The sequence below is a fragment of the Protopterus annectens genome, chromosome 13.part0, assembly GCF_019279795.1.
Source record: "Protopterus annectens isolate FY-2018-M chromosome 13.part0, PAN1.0, whole genome shotgun sequence".
Taxonomy (NCBI): domain Eukaryota; kingdom Metazoa; phylum Chordata; order Ceratodontiformes; family Protopteridae; genus Protopterus; species Protopterus annectens.
Genome location: NC_056747.1, coordinates 322028198 through 322050808, shown reverse-complemented (window position 1 = coordinate 322050808; position 22611 = coordinate 322028198). Strand labels below are relative to the sequence as shown.

Here is a 22611-nt window from a genome sequence, read left to right as displayed (position 1 = left end):
AAGCGGAAATAAAATAGAAAAAAGTGTCTTTTACAGAAAAAAAAAGTAAGCGGAAATAAAATAGAAAAAAGTGTCTTTTGCAGATATCATTAAGAAAATCCAGGGGGGTGCAAGTGCACCCCCTTGCACCTGCCTGCGGGCGCCCTTGACCACAGTATATAAACGTATACCTTCTAAAAGTGCTTGATAATGGATCTTATGTTCTCTAAAAATAATGATTGGTTTTATTTCTGTGTTAAACATTTGCTTGAAATGTTAGCTCTTCATCCTTTGCATCTGGTAGGTTTAGTGTTTCTGCTCCAGGTTAACGTTGAACATTGTGTGGTGTATTGTGTCTGGTTTTCATGACAAGTAAAGTAATAGTGAATAGCACCCTGAAAAGATGTTAAACTGGTTATTGGTTGGAAGTATGGAGTATTCCAGCATATGAAAGTTGTCAGTTGAAATTTACCCCTGGTCCTTGCAGTCTGTTTGTTAGCTTGAATTTTTGAGTCATATAGTTCTTTCTTTGTATATTTTATCTGTCTGAAGCCTTTTGAAACCCAGTGGTTGTACAGGCTAGAGATCACCTACTCTCTGTTTCCTACTAAACTGAGTAAGTGCTACCCGAAGGTTTCCCCCATTTACTGCTAAAGATAATATTCCCCCCTCCCCCTTGCTGCTGGGTGACCCTCATCTGTCATGTCACATTGTACCATTTCTATACATATTATGTCCCCTTTTCTTGTTCTGGACTGTACAGTTCCAGTCTTTAGCCTGTCCTTAGTATTGAAGTCCTTTTGAGAATTTTTTTGAGTACAGTCTCAAACTGCAGTCTTTACTGTATATATGGTTACCTATAAAGAAGTAATGAATCTTATTTTATGCCTCACGCGCTCTGCATTCTGTCATCTTATTTGCTGTCACCACAGTCATTTCACACTAGGTTTAATGGTTTAGTTTTAGCATCATTAACTTTCAAGGGTCTTTACTGCCCACACACCACTGGTACTAAGGTGCTGGCCATGTGCACACTGAAAAAGTTTAGTACAGTGGACAGTTATAGAAGCACCAAGTGTGAGAGTACAAAGAGGTGGAAGGACTTGGTCCCTCCTCACGTGTGGGAAAGGAGTACTTGGACTGATAAATGTTTGAACATTGCAATTCAGTCCAGAAAGGCATTCCTAGGCTCAGAGTACATAATGTTAGAAGAGATCAGGTGTGTATAACAGTCTGTGGGCTACAGGCAATTGAGTGGCTACCATTAAGACATACTTGCAGGACCATTTGGTCTTTTTTTAAGCATTTTTCTTTTGCACAGGGGGTCATATGAAAAAATGCTTTAAGCATTCATATAGCCCTCTTGAGTATCTTCTAGAGAGTTCTTACCTGGGAAGCTTGTCTTCTATAAACTTTTTGCTGATATTCTAGTTTTGAATATTTTAATCTTGGTTATATCTATGCAGATATGCTTGTTTTGTGGTCGGTCCTCGCGTGTGTGTGTGTGTGCTGAAATTTTTTTCAGATGAATAAATATCCTAGGTGGGCATGTTTGTGAATACATTGTGTGTGAATGTTGATAACAGTCTGTTTATGACCATAGTCTGTTTTGGAGTACACCCTACAGAACGAGTTCATGCAAGAAGTGGGGAGAGGTGTTTATTGGAATGCACACAGTGCATCACTATAGTTTTGTCCAAGAAAGGGTGAATGAATGCTGCAGAAATTTATTTTTTCTTTCCTGTAACTTAATGGTATGGGATGGGGGTTCTGAACATGAGCACCCTAATAGTGCAAGTGTTTGCAGAGTTGTAGGTGCTTAAGCAATAGTAGTGATACAGAGTATGTGTTGCGCCAACCACTGCACTTTTGTCATTACAGCACTGACTATTCATCAACTAGCTGCACATGGAGAGAAGAGTCAGCTCTGCGAAATTCTCCAAAAAGGTAGGAATCTGATGATGCAGTTATTTTCCCTAGAGTGCTACATTACTGGGGAAATTTAGGAGTGTTTGGGGAATGCATATACTTATGTGCTATGCCTAGGTGAAGTAGTATGAAATGGCCATATGAATAAACTTGTATGGTACAGTGGGAAAGCAAAAAAGGGTGAAGTTTGCAAGACCGGACTTCAGTATATTATTCCTTTACCACACATTTCCAGTTTAACAAGCTCTAGAATGACTTGTTTCATGGTATCACTGTATAAAGCAGTGTGCGTGTGTGCATGCATGGCATAAACATTTGTGATGCGTACTGGGTTAGTTGCATCTGATGCTGTCTGATTACCTGTCCCTTGACCATCAACAATGCTTCAGTAACAGTTGTGTGTACTGTAGTGCTCTTTGGGGGTGTTAAAGTGGATGGGGCACACTATTTAGGGGGTTGGATCATCAGTGTGGCTGTCCTCAGTGTGAATGCCCTTTTTGTGAAACAAGCAGTCCAAAATACTATTCTGACAAATTCTGTTGTGTGTTTTCTGTGGTAGGCAAAGCCCCTTCTCCACATTTCCAAGCATATGTTGCTTATTATTACAATCAACTTACAGGTTTGCTGCATCTTGAATAGGTATTTTCCTCTCCTGCAGTGCACCCTTGTGCAGTCAGACAATTTCAAACAGTTGTGCAGTTCTGATATTAGTCTCCTGATGTATTGTAGTATTCCTAATTCTTTTCTATGAAAACAGGGGCTAGGTTTGCTTGATGTAGTCTACATTATCTTTAAAAATAGCACAGCTACACTTTGTACATCCTTTCTTAAACTCTCACTGTATTCACACTGAAGTTTCTTGTATAACAGGGAATTCCACAATACTGAATAAATAGTCTGACAAAGAGGAAAACTGTTCTCTTTAAGAGTTGCCATAGATAACATAAATAGGTGAATCCTACATGACATTGTAAAGCCAGCAGTTGAGACAGAAAGAGAGTCTTTAGGAGAGGGAAAGAAAAAAGACAGGCTGTAGATACCAGGCAGTATGACCTGACAAGAGTGGTTTACAGGCTACTTAAGTGAGGCACTAAAGTCTAGAAGAAGATAAGTGGAGACCTTATGTCCTAGGAGCCAAAGGGGAACGGTTATCTGCTTTGGGTAAAAGCAAAATAAAATAAAAAGCAAACATTGTGTACTAGGAAACGATAATGTGTTTGACTTTCAAAGAGGTCTTTATCAGCAGAAATAAACCATACACACCAACCATTATTTACATCATGTGATTTTGGAGGTATTTAATCATGTGACCTAATAATCTTTTAAACTCACCAACATAAAAAAGTTATGTGCATCTATTTTGATTCTTATTTCTGTTTCTCACACACTTGTAATTTACTTCTCTGTTCACACCTGGAAAAATATATGAATTTAATAGTATTTGTGATTTCATTTCTAAACAAAAAAGAAAACATCATCCGTATTCCCATTAATATGTTCTGAAATAAAATCTACTTCATGAAAGTTATTTTTTGGAATGTTTCCATGAACCATTATTTGCATAGCATAATGATGCTTAGAAATTCACTTCCTAAATTGCCTATTGTCTTTCACTATATAATAGGTTCACAGATAACACACTGAGCAAAATAAACCACAGAAGAAGAATGACACATGAAACAGCCAGGTACTGGATATGATCTATTGTTGAATTCACAAAAAAAAATTTGGACTCTCAGAAATATATCTACACACTGAATGGCTCGTTCCCAACAAATTGAAACACCACCTCCTTTCACAATAAAATCCACCAATTAGTCATTTATTGATTATCCTTAAACCTCTGGAAACTGTTAAAAGAATGTTGTAAACAATGTTTAAAAAAAAAAAAGTTTTGTCCTACTGCAACTTTTGTAACTGGAACAATGGTGCTGCTTAATCTTTAAAAGTAGAACATTTGTCAAAAACTGTGTGTGTACTTTATGATCTATTTAAACTGAAGTCCCCCAGGTCTGTATTTTCAAAAGAAACCTCTGGTTCCCTCAGAATACCTTTAATATAATGAACTCTGACCAGGGAATCACCAGACCCATTACATTGTATAGTGGACATGCAGTTCTTATTGCTGAAAGGACTCGTAACAACTGTTTCTTCACATTGCGTACTATGCAACAGACTGGAATAACAGACAATTCCAGTAATTCCTGTCACATCCTCAGTGCACAACAAAGCCTTGTTAAAACAAATGAAGTACAAAAACTGCTTCAAAAGGTGTAATTAGCCAAACAAGTAAAAAAGAAACAAAAAACATACCTTGTGTTAGTCTTGTGTACGAATTTAATAACATTACACAATCTGTTCATATTAAGAAGGTTTCCCAAGAAAGCTGTTGAGGCCGTTCTGGAAGATAGTCAAATTGATGCCTGTGATACAGGTTATAAGAAGCCTAGTGAGAAGGATGAGATCAGAAACTGACCCACTTCTGTGCTGCTTGTGTTCTGTGACAATTTTACCATCAGAAACATTATGAAAAATAATTGGTGGAGGTTACTGAGAAATGAGCAGTTGTTTCAAATGGCTGGGACTTAGACATTAATAATAAAGGAGAGAAAATATTAAAAATAATTAGAAAACCAACAGAAAGAATCTGTAGATAGCAAGGGCACCTTGGCGTTCGTGAAAATCTACTGCCAATCATTAGCGGACCAGAGTTCCGCTGTAGCGACCCCTAACCGGGAAAAGCCTTTTTTTTTTTTTTTTTGGTGATTCCCCCAATAGATCATATGTAATGTCTGGGTATTTCACATGCAGTACTTCTTTTGCGGTTTATTTTGCTCCATGTTTTATCAGTTAAGCATATAATGTACAGAGAGAATTTATGAATATTGCTATGTTATTAAAAAAGAATGTGACTAATACTTTAGGCAAGCATTTCAATAATTGTATTGGGTTTAAAAAATATCCTTCATGTGGCAGATTTTGTTTCTGAAAATTTTAAAGGGAACAGAGATGATGAATTTGATTTTTTTTTTAGAAATGAAATGGCAAATATTATTAAATTCAAATATTTTTCCATGTTTGAATGGAACAGTAAATTACAAGTGTCCAAATAAATTGTGTGTGGTGAAATTTGAGAAAATGGAGCCAAACCCAACAAGATGTCGTTTGAAAATGAAACTTGTAGCAAGATAAAAATATCAGTCAAGCATTTTCGGCTGGTTAAGTGCAATACAAAAACCACCCCTCCCTGACTTAACCTCAAGTACATGAACCAATCACAACTTGATACTAAAATGAATTAGTTTCTAAAGAGGAAACATTAAAAGTGCTCCCTTCTTTAGTATTATCACATAAAAGTCAACAGAGCACTTTATGGACATAAGATTATGATCTAGCCCTTTTCCCGTCCCAAACAAATTCCAAAGTCTTTATTAACTGTCATTCAGACCTGACCTGTATGTAAACTAAAGGGACTAAAAACATTTTCACTGCTTTATCAAGCTCTTCCAGGTTGTCAGTTTTTATATTGTCTTTTGTTTAATCTCTTACCACATATCTTTGGCTGCCATAACAGAAGCCTTTTTAATCCATACACCCAAATACTTCATTGTATCATGTCCCCATAAATATGGGTGCTGTTGAACTAATTCATGTGTGGGTACATAGTTCTCAAAACTGTCCTACAAGACCGAATGTATAAGGACATGAAGTGACAAGGCTTTGAGATGAACAGAGATGAACATTTATAAAATAAACAGGTTTGAGCTGTTACATCTAGAGTGTCTGTACCTTTATAGGACACTGTTAGATAACTGGTGGAAACAGGAGGGTAAAACCAGCCACAAGCACACATTAATATCGTGGCAATTTTAAAAAATAAAGTTACTGGAATAGTATTTTTTTCATTGTGATTTAAAATTGAATATTTTAATACTGTCAACAAACTTGGTGAAGATGTCTCAAAAATTAATTTTAGTCAGGTCGGAAAATTTAAAGCTTAATTTCATACAAGAAGGGTAAATGTATGCATCTGAGAACCAGTGTGTATGTGTTTGCCACTCCCAAAAGGAAGTTAAGTGAAGTGTCCAAGACTGACATTCATACATATATTGGAAATCTGCATGTGGAAAATAAGATATTGTTTGTTTATGCAAAAATGAAGTGCTGAAGTGGTCTTTGACAAAACTGCAAGAAATTGTTGAACTCCAAAGTCTCTGTAAAAAAAAAAAAAAAAAAAAAAAAAAAAACTAGAGACCAGACAGTTTTAAGTGTAGGTGGCAGTTTCTTTTATGTGAAGAAACTGACTAAATTTGAAAACATTTAAAACTGTCTGAATTTTAAGACATAGATGTGGGACTGTTTGGGCGGCCACTGTGGTGCAGCAGGTAGCGCTGCCGCCTCACAGCAAGAGGTTCTCTGGTTCGATTCTCGGCTGGGGTGCCTTCTGTGTGGAGTCTGCATGTCCTCCCTGTGGTCGCGTGGGTTTCCTCCGGGTGCTCCGGTTTCCTGCCACATCCCAAAGACATGTGGTAGGTGAATTGGACACACTAAAAATTGGCCCTAGGTGTGAGTGTGTGTGTATGCTTTGTGTGGAATGTTGGACGCCGGGCTGGCAGCTCGACACTGTAAAACTCCACTGCCAATCATGAGCAGACAGGTGATCCGCTGTGGTGACCCCTAACCCGGGAAAAAGCTGAAAGAAGAAGAAGATGATGTGGGACTGAAGCCAAAAGGCACATTCTTATACGACAGAATTTATGAACCAGACAGTCACTACAGAGATGCCTGAAAGCATAAAGGCTTTTTCTATTTTTATTTTTTGCAATACAGCATGTTTGATATGAGTTTGCTTATAAAAAAGTCTGACAAATTGCTGCTTCACAGGTAAACGCCCCTGCTCACAGAAATATAAAAAAATTTGTAAAACAACCAAGTACTGAGCAGGAGTGAGAGTGAGAAAATAACAGAAGATCCAAGATGTAAAATCCACGTAGTTTATTGCAGACAAGAACAAATGGATAAGCGCTTTCACTGTATCAGCTTCTTCAGATCCATGAAACAAACCTCCTAACACAAACTAGTTATATATTAAAAGCACACTGTGACAATTAAATAATTAACCTATCAAGAAGAGGATCCAACACAAACCTCTATTTAAAGGCATAGCAAACTGCAAAGAACAGAAAAAGAACAGAAAAGAAAAGCTCACTACAAGAATATAAATGCATAAAATAACTTAAAACATCCGTAAAATTACTTTAAACACTCCATAGAATATATAAAAGATTTTCTAAAACACATAAACTAATACATGAAAAAAATTTATATATAAATACATAAAAAACTTTGAGACATAAGGACATAATGTAGGCATACGCATATAAGTAATTACAAATAGTCACTTTACATGCCTGCGCTGCCTTAGGCTAGGTTTTATGGATGCCCTTTCATTTAAACCCAGTCCCCTATCAGCCCTTAAAAGTGTTATCCAGTCACTCTCTTTTCCTTCAGTGTATATCCTAACATCACCACCCCTCTGATTTGGGGTGATGACCTCTAACACACTAAACAAAAACTTGTGGTCATGACCATGCGTGACCACGTGTTTAGCTAAAGCATTATGCAACATACCCTTCCTAATGTGGTAATCCTATCGCTGAGTGGGCGGTTGGTCTTACCCACGTAGAAAGAGGAACACAACTGACACACTGCCAAATAGACGACATGTACGGTCATACAATTCGCCTCCACTTTAGTATAAAAAACTCTTCTCAAATCAGGATGAAAAAACTCCACATTGCTGTCTATAAAAGGGCAAAAGTTGCAGTGACCACAGGGTCTGGTACATCCTACCTTTTTAGGATGTCTATCATGTCTTGGATAGCACAACATCCTTTTCAAGTTGTTCTTATTCCTAAAAAGAAAATGTGGAGCTTCACCTACTATCTGCCTAAGGTCATCATCGACCTGCAGGACACCCCAAAACTTACTGACAAACTCCCTGATTTCAAACTGATCTGATGAAAAAGAATATCGAGGTAAGCAGGAAATATCTGCAGCTCCTCATTGACTTTTTTCGTCCAGAGGAAGCTAAGTTAACTGACAGTATTAATATGACACAACAAGCGCTCTTTGGTGAATTCCCTAGTGAAGTAGTACAGCCACTCCGAGAATGTATTGGACAGTGTGTTAGCGTTTGAACGTAAACTACTTCAGCAGAAAAGGCATAAGGCTACTAGGGACATTACGGATTTTAAACTGGGCCATGTGTTTATGTGGCCCAGAAATGGTAATAATACTGTTACTCCCTCTACTGTTTATACAAATAGGAGGCATGGTTCTGATAAGTTTGACCATGACCCTATTACTAAGGACAATAATAATGTGAACATTAATGTAAATACTAGGACTTTGGAAGCTGAAGTTGTTGGTACTGTGACTAAATGTAATAATGTTGTTAATACAGAGTCTCATAGGTCTGAAGTTTGTATAGAGAACACTACAGGAAAAGATGTTGGTGGTCCCCTGATTAGAGGGGAATCACTTGTCAATGAAGCCTTTGTGCATGATTATAATGATTCTAATGATGTCATACATATTATACATCCTAGTATGCAGCCAGGCACTAATCTATATCCTGAAGTGCGCATTAATAAGGATAAACCCACATCTTTGGCTGGCAAATCTGAAGTTGTGATGAGACCAAAGATAAGGGCAGAGCAAGTAGATTCAAGTAGTAATATTAGCCCTGATTTGTCTTTTCCTCTACCTACACGCCTGGAGAAAGGCCCACGGAGGTCACACTCCATGAGTCGAGGCAGACAGAAAAGAAAGTCTTCAGGGGAACCCTTATCCCATCAGACCCTGAAAAAGATGTGGACCAACAAACATTAGTTCACAATATATCTCAAGTAATACTTAGTATTGACGACATTAGGCTGTTGAGTAAAGGGTTGAATTTTATTCCAAAGACACAGAGTAGGTTAACGGATACTATTACAGACCTTAAATTGTTTTGCAGAAATGTTATGTTAAAATATATGTTTAAGGGTTCCAGTAATGAATCAGCTGATAATAGGGAGTTCATATTTAAAAATTTGAGTGAGTTTCTGCCCACCAATCATCCTTTGGTTGAGGCTTTCTTAAAACTAACGGAAGATGAATTATACAGCTTTTACGACAGCAAGAGAGATAGGAGACCTATGAGGTGTGATAACCTTACCTATAAGGAGAGGTTAAGCTTAAAGAAATTACAAGATGACTCCACCATCATTATAAGGCCAGCAGACAAGGGTGGTAGGATTGTTGTTATGGATACTTTGCATTATAACACAACCATGGAAATGATGTTGCTTGATAAGTTTTATGAAGTGATTACAGTGGATGATGTTAATGATATTATTAGGTATGTTGGCTGTACACATTTGGATACTTTTAAGAGTAATTTAATAGGGAAGGAGTTATATGAATACCTTTTCATCAGGGCGCCTGTTATTCCTGTGATACATGGGCTACCCAAGATACATAAAGACCCTAAAGACCCACCCATGAGACCAATTGTTTCTGGTCGTGGGTGGGTAACTGAGCATCTATCTGTCTTTATAGAAAAACATTTAAGGCAAGTTTTGAATAATAATACTTTTGTATTACGAGACTCTAAGCAGTTCTTAATAGACCTCTATGAATGTATTAAACAACAAGGAACTGTTGTGGACTGTATATTTGTGACCTTTGATGTGCAGTCCCTTTTCACAGTTATACCGAATGGGCTAGGACTTACCTATGTTTCAGAATATTTAAAGGAGCATAGTGACTACTTGGATGTTAAGATTGACTTGATAACACACTTTCTAGAACTGGTTCTTGAAAATAACTTATTTATGTTCAGAGATGTTATTTACAGGCAATGTGATGGCGTAGCCATGGGCACACCTTGTGCGAACAGCTACGCTAACATATTTCTAGCCCATTGGGAGGAACATGTGTTGTTTTGTCAAACATTGTTCAGGGAGCATGTAGTATTTTATCGGCGGTTTGTGGATGACCTTTTTGTTTTATGGAAAGGGACATTGGCACACTTGCAATCTATGTATACAATGATGAACAATCTAACTACCTTCCTCAAGTTTACTATGCATTTCTCTGAGCATAAGATTGAATTTTTGGATCTGTTTGTTGAAAGGTTACCAGATGATATTATCAACACGGGTTTTTCGTAAGACCTGTCACTGTAACTCATTACTTATGAGAACGAGCATGCATCCACCGTTCATATTTAGGAATATTATGAAAGGACAGGCAATTAGGGCCTCAAGGTTAAACCCTATGGATATAGGGTTTACCAATGAATTAGATAACCTGACAAGGAGGTTAACAGAAAGGGGGTATAATGTGAATGAGGTCAACCATCATCTGGATGAAGTACACACCCACGTTTGACTGTAGCCAGTCCTTATTTTGGACCCATATATCCTAGTGTTGCTGGGGATAAAAAGATTGATCGCTGTGTTAAGTTCCACAACTTTTTCATCAGATCAGTTTGAAATCAGGGAGATTGTCAGTAAGTTTTGGGGTGTCCTGCAGGTCGATGATGACCTTAGGCAGATAGTAGGTGAAGCTCCACGTTATCTTTTTAGGAATAAGAACAACTTGAAAAGGATGTTGTGCTATCCAAGACATGATAGACATCCTAAAAAGGTAGGATGTACCAGACCCTGTGGTCACTGCAACTTTTGCCCTTTTATAGACAGCAATGTGGAGTTTTTCATCCTGATTTGAGAAGAGTTTTTATACTAAAGTGGAGGCGAATTGTATGACCGCATGTCGTCTTTTTGGCAGTGTGTCAGTTGTGTTCCTCTTTCTACGTGGGTAAGACCAACCGCCCACTCAGCGATAGGATGAGAGAGCATAATTACCACATTAGGAAGGGTATGTTGCATAATTCTTTAGCTAAACACGTGGTCACGCATGGTCATGACCACAAGTTTTTGTTTAGAGTGTTAGAGGTCATCACCCCAAATCAGAGGGGTGGTGATGTTAGGATATACACTGAAGGAAAAGAGAGTGACTGGATAACACTTTTAAGGGCTGATAGGGGACTGGGTTTAAATGAAAGGGCATCCATAAAACCTAGCCTAAGGCAGCGCAGGCATGTAAAGTGACTATTTGTAATTACTTATATGCGTATGCCTACATTATGTCCTTATGTCTCAAAGTTTTTTATGTATTTATATATAAAAAATTTTCATGTATTAGTTTATGTGTTTTGGAAAATCTTTTATATATTCTATGGAGTGTTTAAAGTCATTTTACGGATGTTTTAAGTTATTTTATGCTTTTATATTCTTGTAGTGAGCTTTTTTTCTGTTCTTTGCAGTTTGCTATGCCTTTAAATAGAGGTTTGTGTTGGATCATCTTCTTGATAGGTTAATTTTTTAATTGTCTCAGTGTGCTTTTAATATATAACTAGTTTGTGTTAGGAGGTTTGTTTCATGGATCTGAAGAAGCTGATACAGTGAAAGCGCTTATCCGTTTGTTCTTGTATGCAATAAACTATGTGGATTTTACATCTTGGATTGTTATCTTCTGTTATTTTCTCACTCTCACTCCAGCTCAGTACTTGGTTGTTTTACATGAGTTTGCTTATGCAGAATTTAAGTAAAATGGTGCGAACCTCTGAAAAGACAAAGGTGAGAAAAGTAAAAGTAAGACACAGAATCTATAAATATTACCAAAACAGTATTGAATATATCAAAAGAAAATGTTGCTAATTAAAAGCTGGTTGTGTATTGATATATAGGATCATAAAAGGTTATTGGGCTAATGGCCCTAGGGCCCTTACAAGCCTAGCCAAGAGTTTATCCCCAAAATGAAACCTCAGTCAGCACCTGTCAATGAGGGATACAAATGGAACCCCTGTGACAGATTTGTCTTTACCCATCCACTCAAGGTTGCTCTTGTGTTTGATGTGTATGAAAAGTATATTCCAGAGAAGAGGCAGCCTCTGGGAGACAAACCTCTGTCTTTAGCAGGTTTTGTCAATGTTGCACATTAGAGTTAGGCCTTTTGAGCGGGTAATGCGCGAGGAGTTAGACTTACGAACATGGAGCATGTCTAGTAGAGCAGGGTCCCATATTGCCTTACAACCAAAAATGAGGGAAGCTGCAAAAAACAAAACAGATGTCCAAGCACAGCTTCAGGGATAGTGCCAATAAATATCCAAGAACCAAGTGGTGAAAGCACTGAAAAAACCACTTGGTTCTTGGATATTTATTGGCACTATCCCTGAAGCTGTGCTCCCATATTGCCTTGTAGACGAGACATAGATCACCTCTGAGCAGTCTATACGATACTGAGTAGAGTGATAGTGATTTGAGCCTGTCCACATAGGACAGGTGTTGGAGGCCATGGATTCTCTTTGTGAGGTATTTCTGTGTCCTTTCCAGTTAGTGCAGGTGTTTGGAAAGGTACATACCAAACGGGGTGTTATACTCAATTATTGGCCTAATGAGGGAGGAGTACATAGAGATAATAATCTTTTTTCTGGTTGCAATCCCTTTACTTATGAGATGAACCAAGTAAAAGGCTTTTCTGACCACTGCTGCTACATGATGGTCGAATGTGAGACTGTTATCAACCTGAACACCCACGTTTCTCACCACAGGTTGTGTGCTTAGGGGGTTGCTGTTGATGTGGTAATCGGTAGAGGCTGTGTTTTTGCTGAATGGTATGAAAATACATTTTTTTTCCGTTTAACTTAAGGCCATGACTTTGGCAGCAATCATTTGCTTCTGTGAAACCTTCTTGCAGTATGTTAACATTATTTGAGGAATCACTGACAACACCCAATTTAGTCATCTGCAGACTTGGTCAGCCACAGGCCCTTTGTCTTTGCCTGGACCTCTGAGAAGTAGATGTCAAACAGTAGGGGTCCCAGGACAGATCCCTGGGCAACACCATTAGTGACAGGTCTGTCGGAGGTGGAGGCGACTATTTTGACCTTGTGAGTCCTGTTGGTGAGCCAGTTGGCAACCCACCTGATGAGTTAAGGATTTACGCTAAGTTGTGTTAGCTTTTTGATGATGTCCAAATGGGGGATTGTGTCAGAGGCCTTGGCCAAGTCAAGGTAAGCTCTATGTACTGACTTTCCCTCATCCAGGGCCGTGGTGACAGTCTCAAAGAAGTCAATCAGGTTCAACAGGCAAGATCTGCCCTTGACAAATCCAAATTGGGTGGGGTCAAGTGCTTGAAGACTGCTTATGTCCTTGTTTATGAGATCTATAATAATATACTCCATGGCTTTACAGATCAGACTTGTCAAGCTAATGGGGCGATAGCTTCCTGGGTCAGCAGTGGCACCACTTTTGATCAAGGGGATGACAATGGCAGTTCTCTACTGTGCCGGAGTGAAGCCTGTACTTCGGCTGTGGTTCATGCTGGAGATAGTGCAGAATACATCCTGGGATACTATCAAGTCCCATGGAAGCTGTGTTCTTTGCCTTGGATAGGGCCTTTAATACTTGATCTACAGAGATGTGAGGTGCGGGACAAGTATCGGGGATGTTGAATTGCCCTTTGGAAGGCTATGGTGGTGAAGTTTGCGCTGAATTTATCAGCTAGCAGGTTGGCCAGGTCAACAGGATTAGTGCAAGTGGTACCGTTAAGTACTAATTCGGAACAAAACCTGGGCTTTGCCATGGAGGTTCCTGACGTAACTGAAGAAGGCTTTGTGCTTTCCCTTTGTTTAGGAGGCTAGTTTCAATACATAATTTGCTTGTTGAGGTGGAGGAGGGAGTTTTTCCATTTTGGAATTTGTTCCGTTTTGCCCATGTAAAACAGTTTCTTCCTTTTGTTGTACAGCCTTTTGATAGAGGATGTCCACCAGACAGGTTTGTGTTTCCTTGAGGAGCAGACTTTAGTTCTGTTGGGTATGGCTGAGACCATGCAGTTGTACAGGTGCTTGTATACTGCCCTGGTGTACTGTTCAGCATAGTTGTCTGCATCCTCTGAGGGGAGCGGTGGTGTGAAGCTACTCATTCCCTCCCTTTGGAGGCTATAGTCAGCTTTTGAGAATTTTTTTTAGCCTGGTTATGGCTGGGGAGGGGGGGGGGGGTTGGGTGGGATACAGAGGCTTCGAATGAGACAGACCAATGATCTGATCTCACCAGGGAAGAACATACTATGGGAGTGGTGCAGCAGTCGCCCATGTTGGTGCGAACCAAAGTCCAGAATGTTATCTCTCCTTGTGGGGGATGACTTGAGCTGATCTAGTGCGTTAGAACTGATGAAGTCAAGGAATCTTTGGGTGAGTGCATTAGTGAAGGAATAGTTCACCCAGTCTATGGTGGGTAGTTGAAGTCACCAAGGATCACGGTGTTAGGGGGGATCCTTGACCAAGTGAAGTAGGGCCAGGTAGGAGTAGTGAGTGTCCTGAGTCATGGAGGGGGGTATCTATAGCTGGCTAGAACTTGGATGAGTGTCTTGCCAACTGTCAGTTGCATCTGGAGTAGTTCCAGTGCATCATCCTGGCAAACCAGTTTGGAGGTGTGCCTGTCCTTAATGAAGATATAGACTCCACCACTATTAGTCTTTCTAACCTCACTTTGGGATTGGAAAGTGTGAATGAGGTATAGCCTGGTAAGGCAGGGATGCTGTCCACAGCCCTGAACCACGTTGCCGTGACTGCACAGACTTCGGCATCTTCCAGTGTGAGGAGAGCCTCCAGTGAGTGCATTTTCAGGTTAAGGCTCCTAGCATTAAGCAGCATGACCTTCAATTTGCTTTTTGACAGATTTTTTATGTTGGAAGATTTGTCTTTGGAACATAGCCTAAAAAAGGCACAATGGGGGAGGCAAGAGCCTTGGCCAGGGTCCGGAATGCTGAGGGTGAAAGGAAGAGGCGATCTCTGGAAGAAACATTGAGGCCTGTCAACCATGTCATCCCAGACAGACAGATACTGGATCCCCTTGGAAAGACACCAGTAACTAAGCCAATTGTTGAAGTCAATTACTTTTTGTTGGTATTGTGGTATCATTCTTGGTGAAGGTAGGATGCTCCTTAAGGCTAGGGTCATACCTGCTTGGGACACAGTCTGAGAGCTCATTCAGGTCTCTCTTCATATAGTCCAGAGAGGTACGTCCCAAGTCATTCACACCAACATGGACCATGACAGAGTCATACTTGTACCTGTTGTGGAGAGACTTAAGTGAGTGTGTGATGTGGAGGATTCTGGCACTTGACAGATAACTGACCTTGACCTTCTTGTCAAACCTGGTGAGGGGGACATTAGTGTCTCACACAATTGAGTCGCCAATGACTAGTATGTTTGGTTTATTGTTATCCCTTATGGGCTGCGTTGGTTTATTGTTATGCCTTTTCGACTGTGTTTGTGAGACACTGGTATGTTGTCTGCTATGTGTAATGTGTTTGGTGTTGTGTGTGGAATGTTTGTGAGTGTGCTTTGAAGGTCTCTGCTGTTTAGTTAAGCTTTTATTGAGAACCTCTGCATAGGTGGATGTATATTGTGCTTGGCTATGTGATGTGAGTGGTGTAGTGTTTGACCTGACAGTCTCCTCTATATCAGGTGTACAGACTGTGGAGTGAGAGAGAGCATGGATTCCAGGTTACTGATGTAGATGCATTTATCGCAAGTAGAAGAATTATGTGCTAGGAGAAGAGGGCTGTCAGTGAACATGGGGTAGCTGCTACACTGTCTCAGTATCCCCATGTCGACCAGGGCTAGCAGGAGAAAAGAAACTGATGGGAATTGCCCAGACATAGTATTCTGAATACTTGGTGGACTTATGGAGAGAGGGTTTTGATTAGGGTTTGTCCACAAGAGCGTAGACCACAAAAACCTTCTTAAATGTGAAGTAACTGGCCTGAAGCACAAGTGCTAAAACAAAAACTAAGATGCTTAGAATAGCAGATATATTTAATCAGGCTACTAACAAGCAGTAATAAATGCAGAATAAGAGCACTTGAACACTTAAGAGCACACGACAAAGCAAAATATGGTAAATATGTAGAACACAGTTACAGTAAGAGCAGCTGAATAAAGTGTAATCAATTTTTTTTTGTTAAGTGGAGAGGGAGGAAACAGAATCATGGTAGAACATTTTTTTCTCAAAACCTTTCGTGCATACAAGAATTGTGACTAACGAAAAATCTAGTTCAGTCTTTGGTGCACGTTTTTTTTTGCCAGAAAAAAAAAAAAAAAAAACAAGCTCAGATGCTTTGTACACAAAGCAGTGTTGATGATCTGTACTTTAAGAATGATTAGATTTTTATAGGTCAGTATTAAGCAGTGGATCCAGATGACCATTAATAGCCTAGTTGCAGTACCCCAAATTGTAGATACCTATTGGTATGACTAAATTATACCTAGTTTTGCCCCCTTTCCATGAGGCCTTGAGGGGCCCAGACTCGGGATGTATTTACAGTTGCACATCTATTCATCCAGTTTGTTTAAATAGGGCCAGGGAGCTTCTCTGCCTTACATCTAAAGGAAGTGTATTCCCTAAAAGGAGGATTCTCTGGGATGTGCGTGTGTATACATAATATGTAATATATTTATGTAATTTATATTTACTTATTTATTTTTATATATATATATATATATATATATATATATATATATATATATATATATATATATATATATATATATATATATATATATACACACACACACACACACAAACATATGTATATATTTATATATACATTCCCAACAGGTTCTTTTTATGTTTTGATGGTGTTATTAATTTTCCCAGTGTGCAGGAGATTGCACAGGAGTGGATCATTTGAGGCTTTATGGGCTATACTGAGGTCACCACTCAAAGGAAACGGAGAAGAGAGAAAATGAATTAAGGTTGTCTGGATCTCTCAAGGAAGTCATGCTCTTGATATCTTAGTGATCAAATGCTGCAGTCACTCAAGCTGGATTATAAGTTTAGATGGGTACATACCAAAAGGAGATGATATAGTCTATAACTAGCATAATGATAGAGGAGTTGAGGTCTGATCACCTCCTTAGCTCTGGTGGGAATATAACTGGTGATTAGTAGGGAAAGGTAAAAAGAATTCCCTAACAGTGGATACAGTCAGAAGATAGTTCATTGTTAATGAAAGTGCCCAAGTCCCTAATGGAGGAGTCAACTTTCAAAGGGGTATCACCTGTGCAGGAAGTGCACTAGTGTCCAATTTTGCCTAAGGACACTGCTGCATTTCTTAGTGTTTAGTGTTAAGCCATGGTCCAGTCACCAGTTCTTGGTGTGTTAGTTCCTCCTGAAAAATCTGTCAGTTGGGGAGTTGATGACTGCTCCAAGTTTGCAGTCATCTGCACACATGGACAGCCATGGCCCTTCATGTCAGCCTTGACATCAGAAAAGTAAATACCAAAGAGAAATGGTCCTCTGACTGATCCCTGGGGTACACCACTGGTAACTACCCTTTTTGAAGAGAGAGAGAGCTTTCCACAATAGTAGATTGTGTTCTACTAGTTAGCCAGTTTGCTATTCAGTGGGTGACATTTGGGTTCATGTTTGATTTAATTAGCTTCTCATTAATGCCAGAATGCGGGATGGTATCAAACCCCTTGGCCAGGTTCCGATAGGCAGTGTAAACCAGTTTGCCCAAGTCTAATGCATCAGTGACATGCTTAAAGAAGTCTGTCAAATTCAGGAGGCAAGATCTGTCTTTAGGAAACCAAAACTGGCTTGGATCTCAGGCTTGTAGATTGTCTATGTTCTTGTTAATATAATCCATTGCTTTGCAGACAAGGCTGGTTAGGCTTAAAGGTCAGTAGTTTGCTGGACCCATAGTAGACCTCCCCCTTGTGAAGATGAACCTTAGATCTCAGTTCCTCTGGCATGAATCCAGTGGTGAGGCTGAGGTTGAATAGGTTTAGCAGCAAGTTCACCCCACGGTCTCTGGTACTGACAAGAAGGTAGCTTGGCACATTACCATGGCCCGTGGATCAAATGTTTTTGGCCTTGAAGAGAGCATTCAGGATATGATCAGAGGGGATGGTGTGTGTGTGCTAGTAAGATGGGAAATGTTGGGTGGAGATGAGGTGTGCCAATAAAATTGGGAAAGTTAGAAGGCAGTAGAGGAGTCAAGTTGGAGATAAATTTGTCTCCTAATATGTTGGCTGTATCCTCAAGGACTGAGTAGGTGTTACGTATTAACTCTGAGCATTGGTGGATGTTGCCTCTAAGTTTTCTGACATAGCTGAAGGAAGCTTTATGATTGTCCTTAGCAGATGTAGCAATCCTCAATTCATACTTTTGGAGAATTTAATTTTGTTTCACTTTTTATGTTGATTTTTTGTCTGTTCATTTCAAGATGATGGAGTATTAAGTATGTTTTACAGGGTCTGAATTTATTTTTTTATTGTACAGCTTGGTTATACTAGTGTTCCACAGTAGAGGTTTATTCTTGAATTTGGCATTGATTTATGGCTTATGGGGAACAGATGCCTCGATGCATGCTGTGTACTGGGCATAGAAATTATCCACAAATATGGCAGGGTGTGAGATGGGGTCATCAAGATGAAGAGAGTGCTTACATTTCATTAGGTCATCTCTTAGCTGGATAAAATTTGCCTTAAAGTAGTTCCTAAACATAGAAGGGTTTTGTGATAAATCATATTTTTACCCTCATAGTGAGTGTTACCAAATGGTGGCCAAAGTTGACCAGTGAAGTCGTAACTGTAGGTGTTGAGCATAGGGTGCCTTTATTAAAGAGAAACCCAAACTAAATATTTTTGAACCCCTTGTTGGGACTAGAACCAGTTAGTCAAAGGAGCCAGCATTAATGAACTCCAGGAATTTTTATATTTATTTGAGGTATTATATGTTTTCCAGTTATACAGGGGTAGTCAAAGACACCCAAGAGAATAGTGTTAGGCTTGACAGGGAAGGATTTCAGTTTGATTAGATTTGCCACAAAGGCTACATGTGATTGTGGAGGGGGGGGGGTACAGTATTTGGGTATGATTTGGTACAGAGTTTTGTTTATCACGAGAAGGATATGAAAACATTCATGGTCACTGTCTTGGCTATGCAAGTATCTGTATTTTTAAGAGTTAAGAATGTTTGTAAGGAGTGCACCTGTATAGTTTTGATTTTGATTGGCTATGAAGGAAATTTGAGGAGACTTAGCCTAAAAAAGGCACTATGGGGCAGGAAAAGGTCCTGGCTAACATATGGAAGCCCTGAGGAGGTGTAGGACATCCCTAGCAAAGCAGCCAGGGCTGTCGATCATCTCCTTTAATGCTGATGTGTACTGGATCCCCCCTTAACTTAACATCAGTAGTTAAACCATTAATTGATGTCCATTATCTTGGTTTGTGTTGTGGTATCATTCTTAGCAGTGGTAGGATACTGCTGAATATGAGTCTCACACTAATTTGAGATGCGTATTCTGAGATCTGTGTCACGTCCCTGTTCATATGATCCAAGAAGGGAGCCATTTACTGTCATGTGCACAGTGACCATATTACATGTGTGGTGAAGGGACTTGAGGGCCCCAGTGAGACTGCAAATCCTGTAATCTGTGAGGCAGCTAACCTTAATGTTATGTTTGCTTAGCCTGGTGACTGGTGATCTGCATGTCTGACTATGGAGTCATTTATGACTGAAACGTTACCAAATGTACTGTCTCGGCCTTGGTGCATTAAGGGCTGTGGCCTGCCAGCTGAGTGACTTTTTAGTAGCTATGTTTTCAGTAGTGTCTGTATATTTATTGCCTGTTATGTGACTGTAAGTGTTCTGTATATCAAACCTTCATCTCAGAGGCCTTTGTGTTTTAGACAGAGACTTTGTAAGTACCTTAAAGAAGGCTTGTTTCTTTGACTAGGGTATGGTGGGCTTGGTTGTGTGAGGTGGGTGTCAGAACTGGCAACTTGCTGGTTACACTCTACCATCTTTGAAGAGAGATTGACTTCCAAGTTAGTCAAATTATATCTCTCGCATATGGAATCTTTTATAGGAAGAATTAAACTTTTGTCAGTGAACATGAAGCAGTTCTTGCAAAGGCTTGAGGAGACAGGTGCAGGACACCCCTTGCAAAGCCGCCAAGCTGTCGATCACCTCATTTGGTAAGTACTTCTGTCCTGCTATCAGAGAACGTCTTACATATCTAGCATTTAACAATGCTGCTGTCTGTGGACATATGTTTGGGACTTCAGAAGAATTTCTGTACAGCTATCACAGTTGCTTGCTCCTTATGATATTGCTAGTGGGGGCCATTGTGGTTGCTCTTCCTTCTTGATCCTTGACTTGTTTGCCTTCTACAGATGTCCGAGTTCCACTGTACGATTTTCCATGTTCCTCATGGACAACAGATGAAGTCAATCTGACTGCTTTACCAGTTTACCATCTTCAAGCTCTGATCTATCCAATGGCTTTTATATTCCTTTTTTCAAGCCTATAAATGTTTATGTTGCAGTAGCTGTCTGTCCTAATTTCTTCCCAGCATTTCATGTACTTTGTGTTGATTTTTCAAATGTCAGCCATGTTGATGAAAGAGTAGATAATTTGATGTCCTTCAAGGATGCATCTGCAGTCATAACATATGGGTTGTCCTGCCTCAGGCAGCCCTTCGGTCGGCCAGATTCCAGAGTCTGGGTCTGGCCTTGGCTGATGTCGCACTTTCCCCGACGTCAGAGCGTCTGGGGTATAAAAGCATCAGCCGACGCCATTTTCCTCAGTCTTTCTTGCCACGCGGTGCCTGAAGCAGAAGCTGTTCGCAAGTGCCGGTCGGTCAGATCCAGAGATTTCAGCTACCGAAGACTTCGAAAAAAGCTAAATACCCCGTTGGGGACTCTTTCTTGCCTCAGCCGATGTCAGACAAAGTAAATAATTGTTTAACTTGTGGGAAACAAATACCTCATAAGGATTTCCATTCTTACTGCCTTCCTTGCTTAGGCCCAGACCACGACGTATCAGCTTGTTTAGCCTGTGCCTCCTTCAACCGACGGACTCTTAGACGTCGGTCGGAGTTTGCAGAGGAATTTTTTGGAGCCACTTTTGCTTATAAAATGCCGGAGACTCCGACTTCGCATATGGTCAAAAAACGCAAGGAAAAGGACCGACACTCGCGGCCCGCGGTTTCGGCTGAAACCACGGCTAGGCCTACCGTGAGTGTCTCGGTTTCGGCCGAAACCGAGTCCACGGCGATTCCTACTACCGAAACCATACTACCGACCACCGAGGCCAGAGAGGCCCCGGCTGAGTCGGCTTCAGAACTCCCTACAGAAGCTAGTGTTCAGGAGTTGTCCGACACCATACCATTGGACATTTCTACCCCTGCACGTGGGGCAGCTAGGCCCCCAGCTTCTATGTCTATTAAGGCCTTCTCCAGGGCTAAAGCTGCCAAACTTTCAAAAGCTTTGCCTGCCAAATCTACATCCCAGAGGCCTTCCTCTAGTTCACAGATCCTCAGCTTGCTGAGGACCTTATCTCCTTAATAAGGGGTTCACAACCTCACCCAGACAGGGCCTCTCAACCTCCTCCAGACAAAAGGCCCAGGACTGACCCCTCTGAACCTCACTCCTCAGATTACTCCACGGATGGATCTGATTTGTCAGACCACCAGGAAGGGGCCTACTCGCCTTACGAGGATTCAGATGCAGAGGAATCTATCCCTTCGGCCTCCCTTCCTGAAGAATTTTCCTTTGGGGAGACCTTACACTTCATGAGAGAGCACTTTCAATGGCAAGGTCAGGATTTCTCTGATTCTAGAAAAAGATTAAGGACATTTTTGCATTTGCCTCAGCATAGGCCCTTAGCTATACCTCCTGTTCTAAATGTAATTGATGATGTGTACAATGATGTCAGCACAGCCCCTGATTCTCTTCCTCTGGCCCCTGCCAAACCTGACAGATATTACAGGGTTCCGGATTTTCATTTCCATCTGTATAAAGCCCATGCTGCAGACCCAGAAACTATTTCTCAGGGCCCTAAAGGGGTTGCAGCCGCTACTGCCAAAAATCCCCTACCCTCTGAAAGAGAGTCTAGAGCTTTAGAGAGATGGGGAAAAACGGTTTATACATCTGCTACTCTTTCTGCCAAGGCATTAAACTGTCAATTCCATATGATACAGTACCAAGAATTTTTGTTAGATCAACTGAATAAGAAACTTTCTTCTCCTGAACCCTTAGACCGTAAATCCCTTCAGGATTTGGTACATAACTCACAACAGGTTAGTAATCATTTTTTTAAAATGTGGCTATGATGCACTGGAGGCTTCATTTAGATCAGCTATGACTGGGGCAGTTATTCGTAGGCATGCCTGGCTGAAGGAGCAATCTTTGCCAGACCATGTCAAAGCTAAACTCCTCGATGCTCCAATGGAGAAACAACATTTATTTGGCTCCCCTGCACAGGAGATTCTAAAAAAGGTTGAAGAAAAAGCAAAATCTGTGCAAACAGTTAAAGATTTCCTGCAAGTTCAACCACCGAGGTTCAGCAGAAACTGGCCTACCAAGAATTGGTCCTTTCCAGACTCGTCCAGAGCACAGAGAGGCAGGAACAGGCGCCCTAGAGGCAGAGGTCAATCGAAGGGCCCCTACAGAGGCCGTCAGTGGCAGCCTGCCAACCAGAGGAGTACTGCAACAGCTACAACTACAACCGCTACTACAGGACAGACCCAATGACTTGACTCTGATTCCGCCTACCAGGGATCAACTGGAAGCAC

General features: G+C 40.4%; 2 protein-coding genes across 9 annotated transcripts in view; one reads left to right on the top strand and one right to left on the bottom strand.

Moving 5' to 3' along the window:
- Positions 1–22611, bottom strand: part of BORCS8 (BLOC-1 related complex subunit 8) — a 1082199-nt gene that overhangs the window by 377278 nt on the left and 682310 nt on the right. The gene's annotated exons all lie outside the window — the stretch shown is intronic.
- RFXANK (regulatory factor X associated ankyrin containing protein) overlaps positions 1–22611 on the top strand; it is a 223150-nt gene that overhangs the window by 46450 nt on the left and 154089 nt on the right. For all 5 annotated transcript variants that reach the window (XM_044053915.1, XM_044053912.1, XM_044053914.1 and 2 more), the window contains exon 4: positions 1861–1926. In XM_044053915.1, the coding sequence (XP_043909850.1) occupies positions 1861–1926 (66 nt within the window). The remainder of the gene's footprint in view (positions 1–1860; positions 1927–22611) is intronic.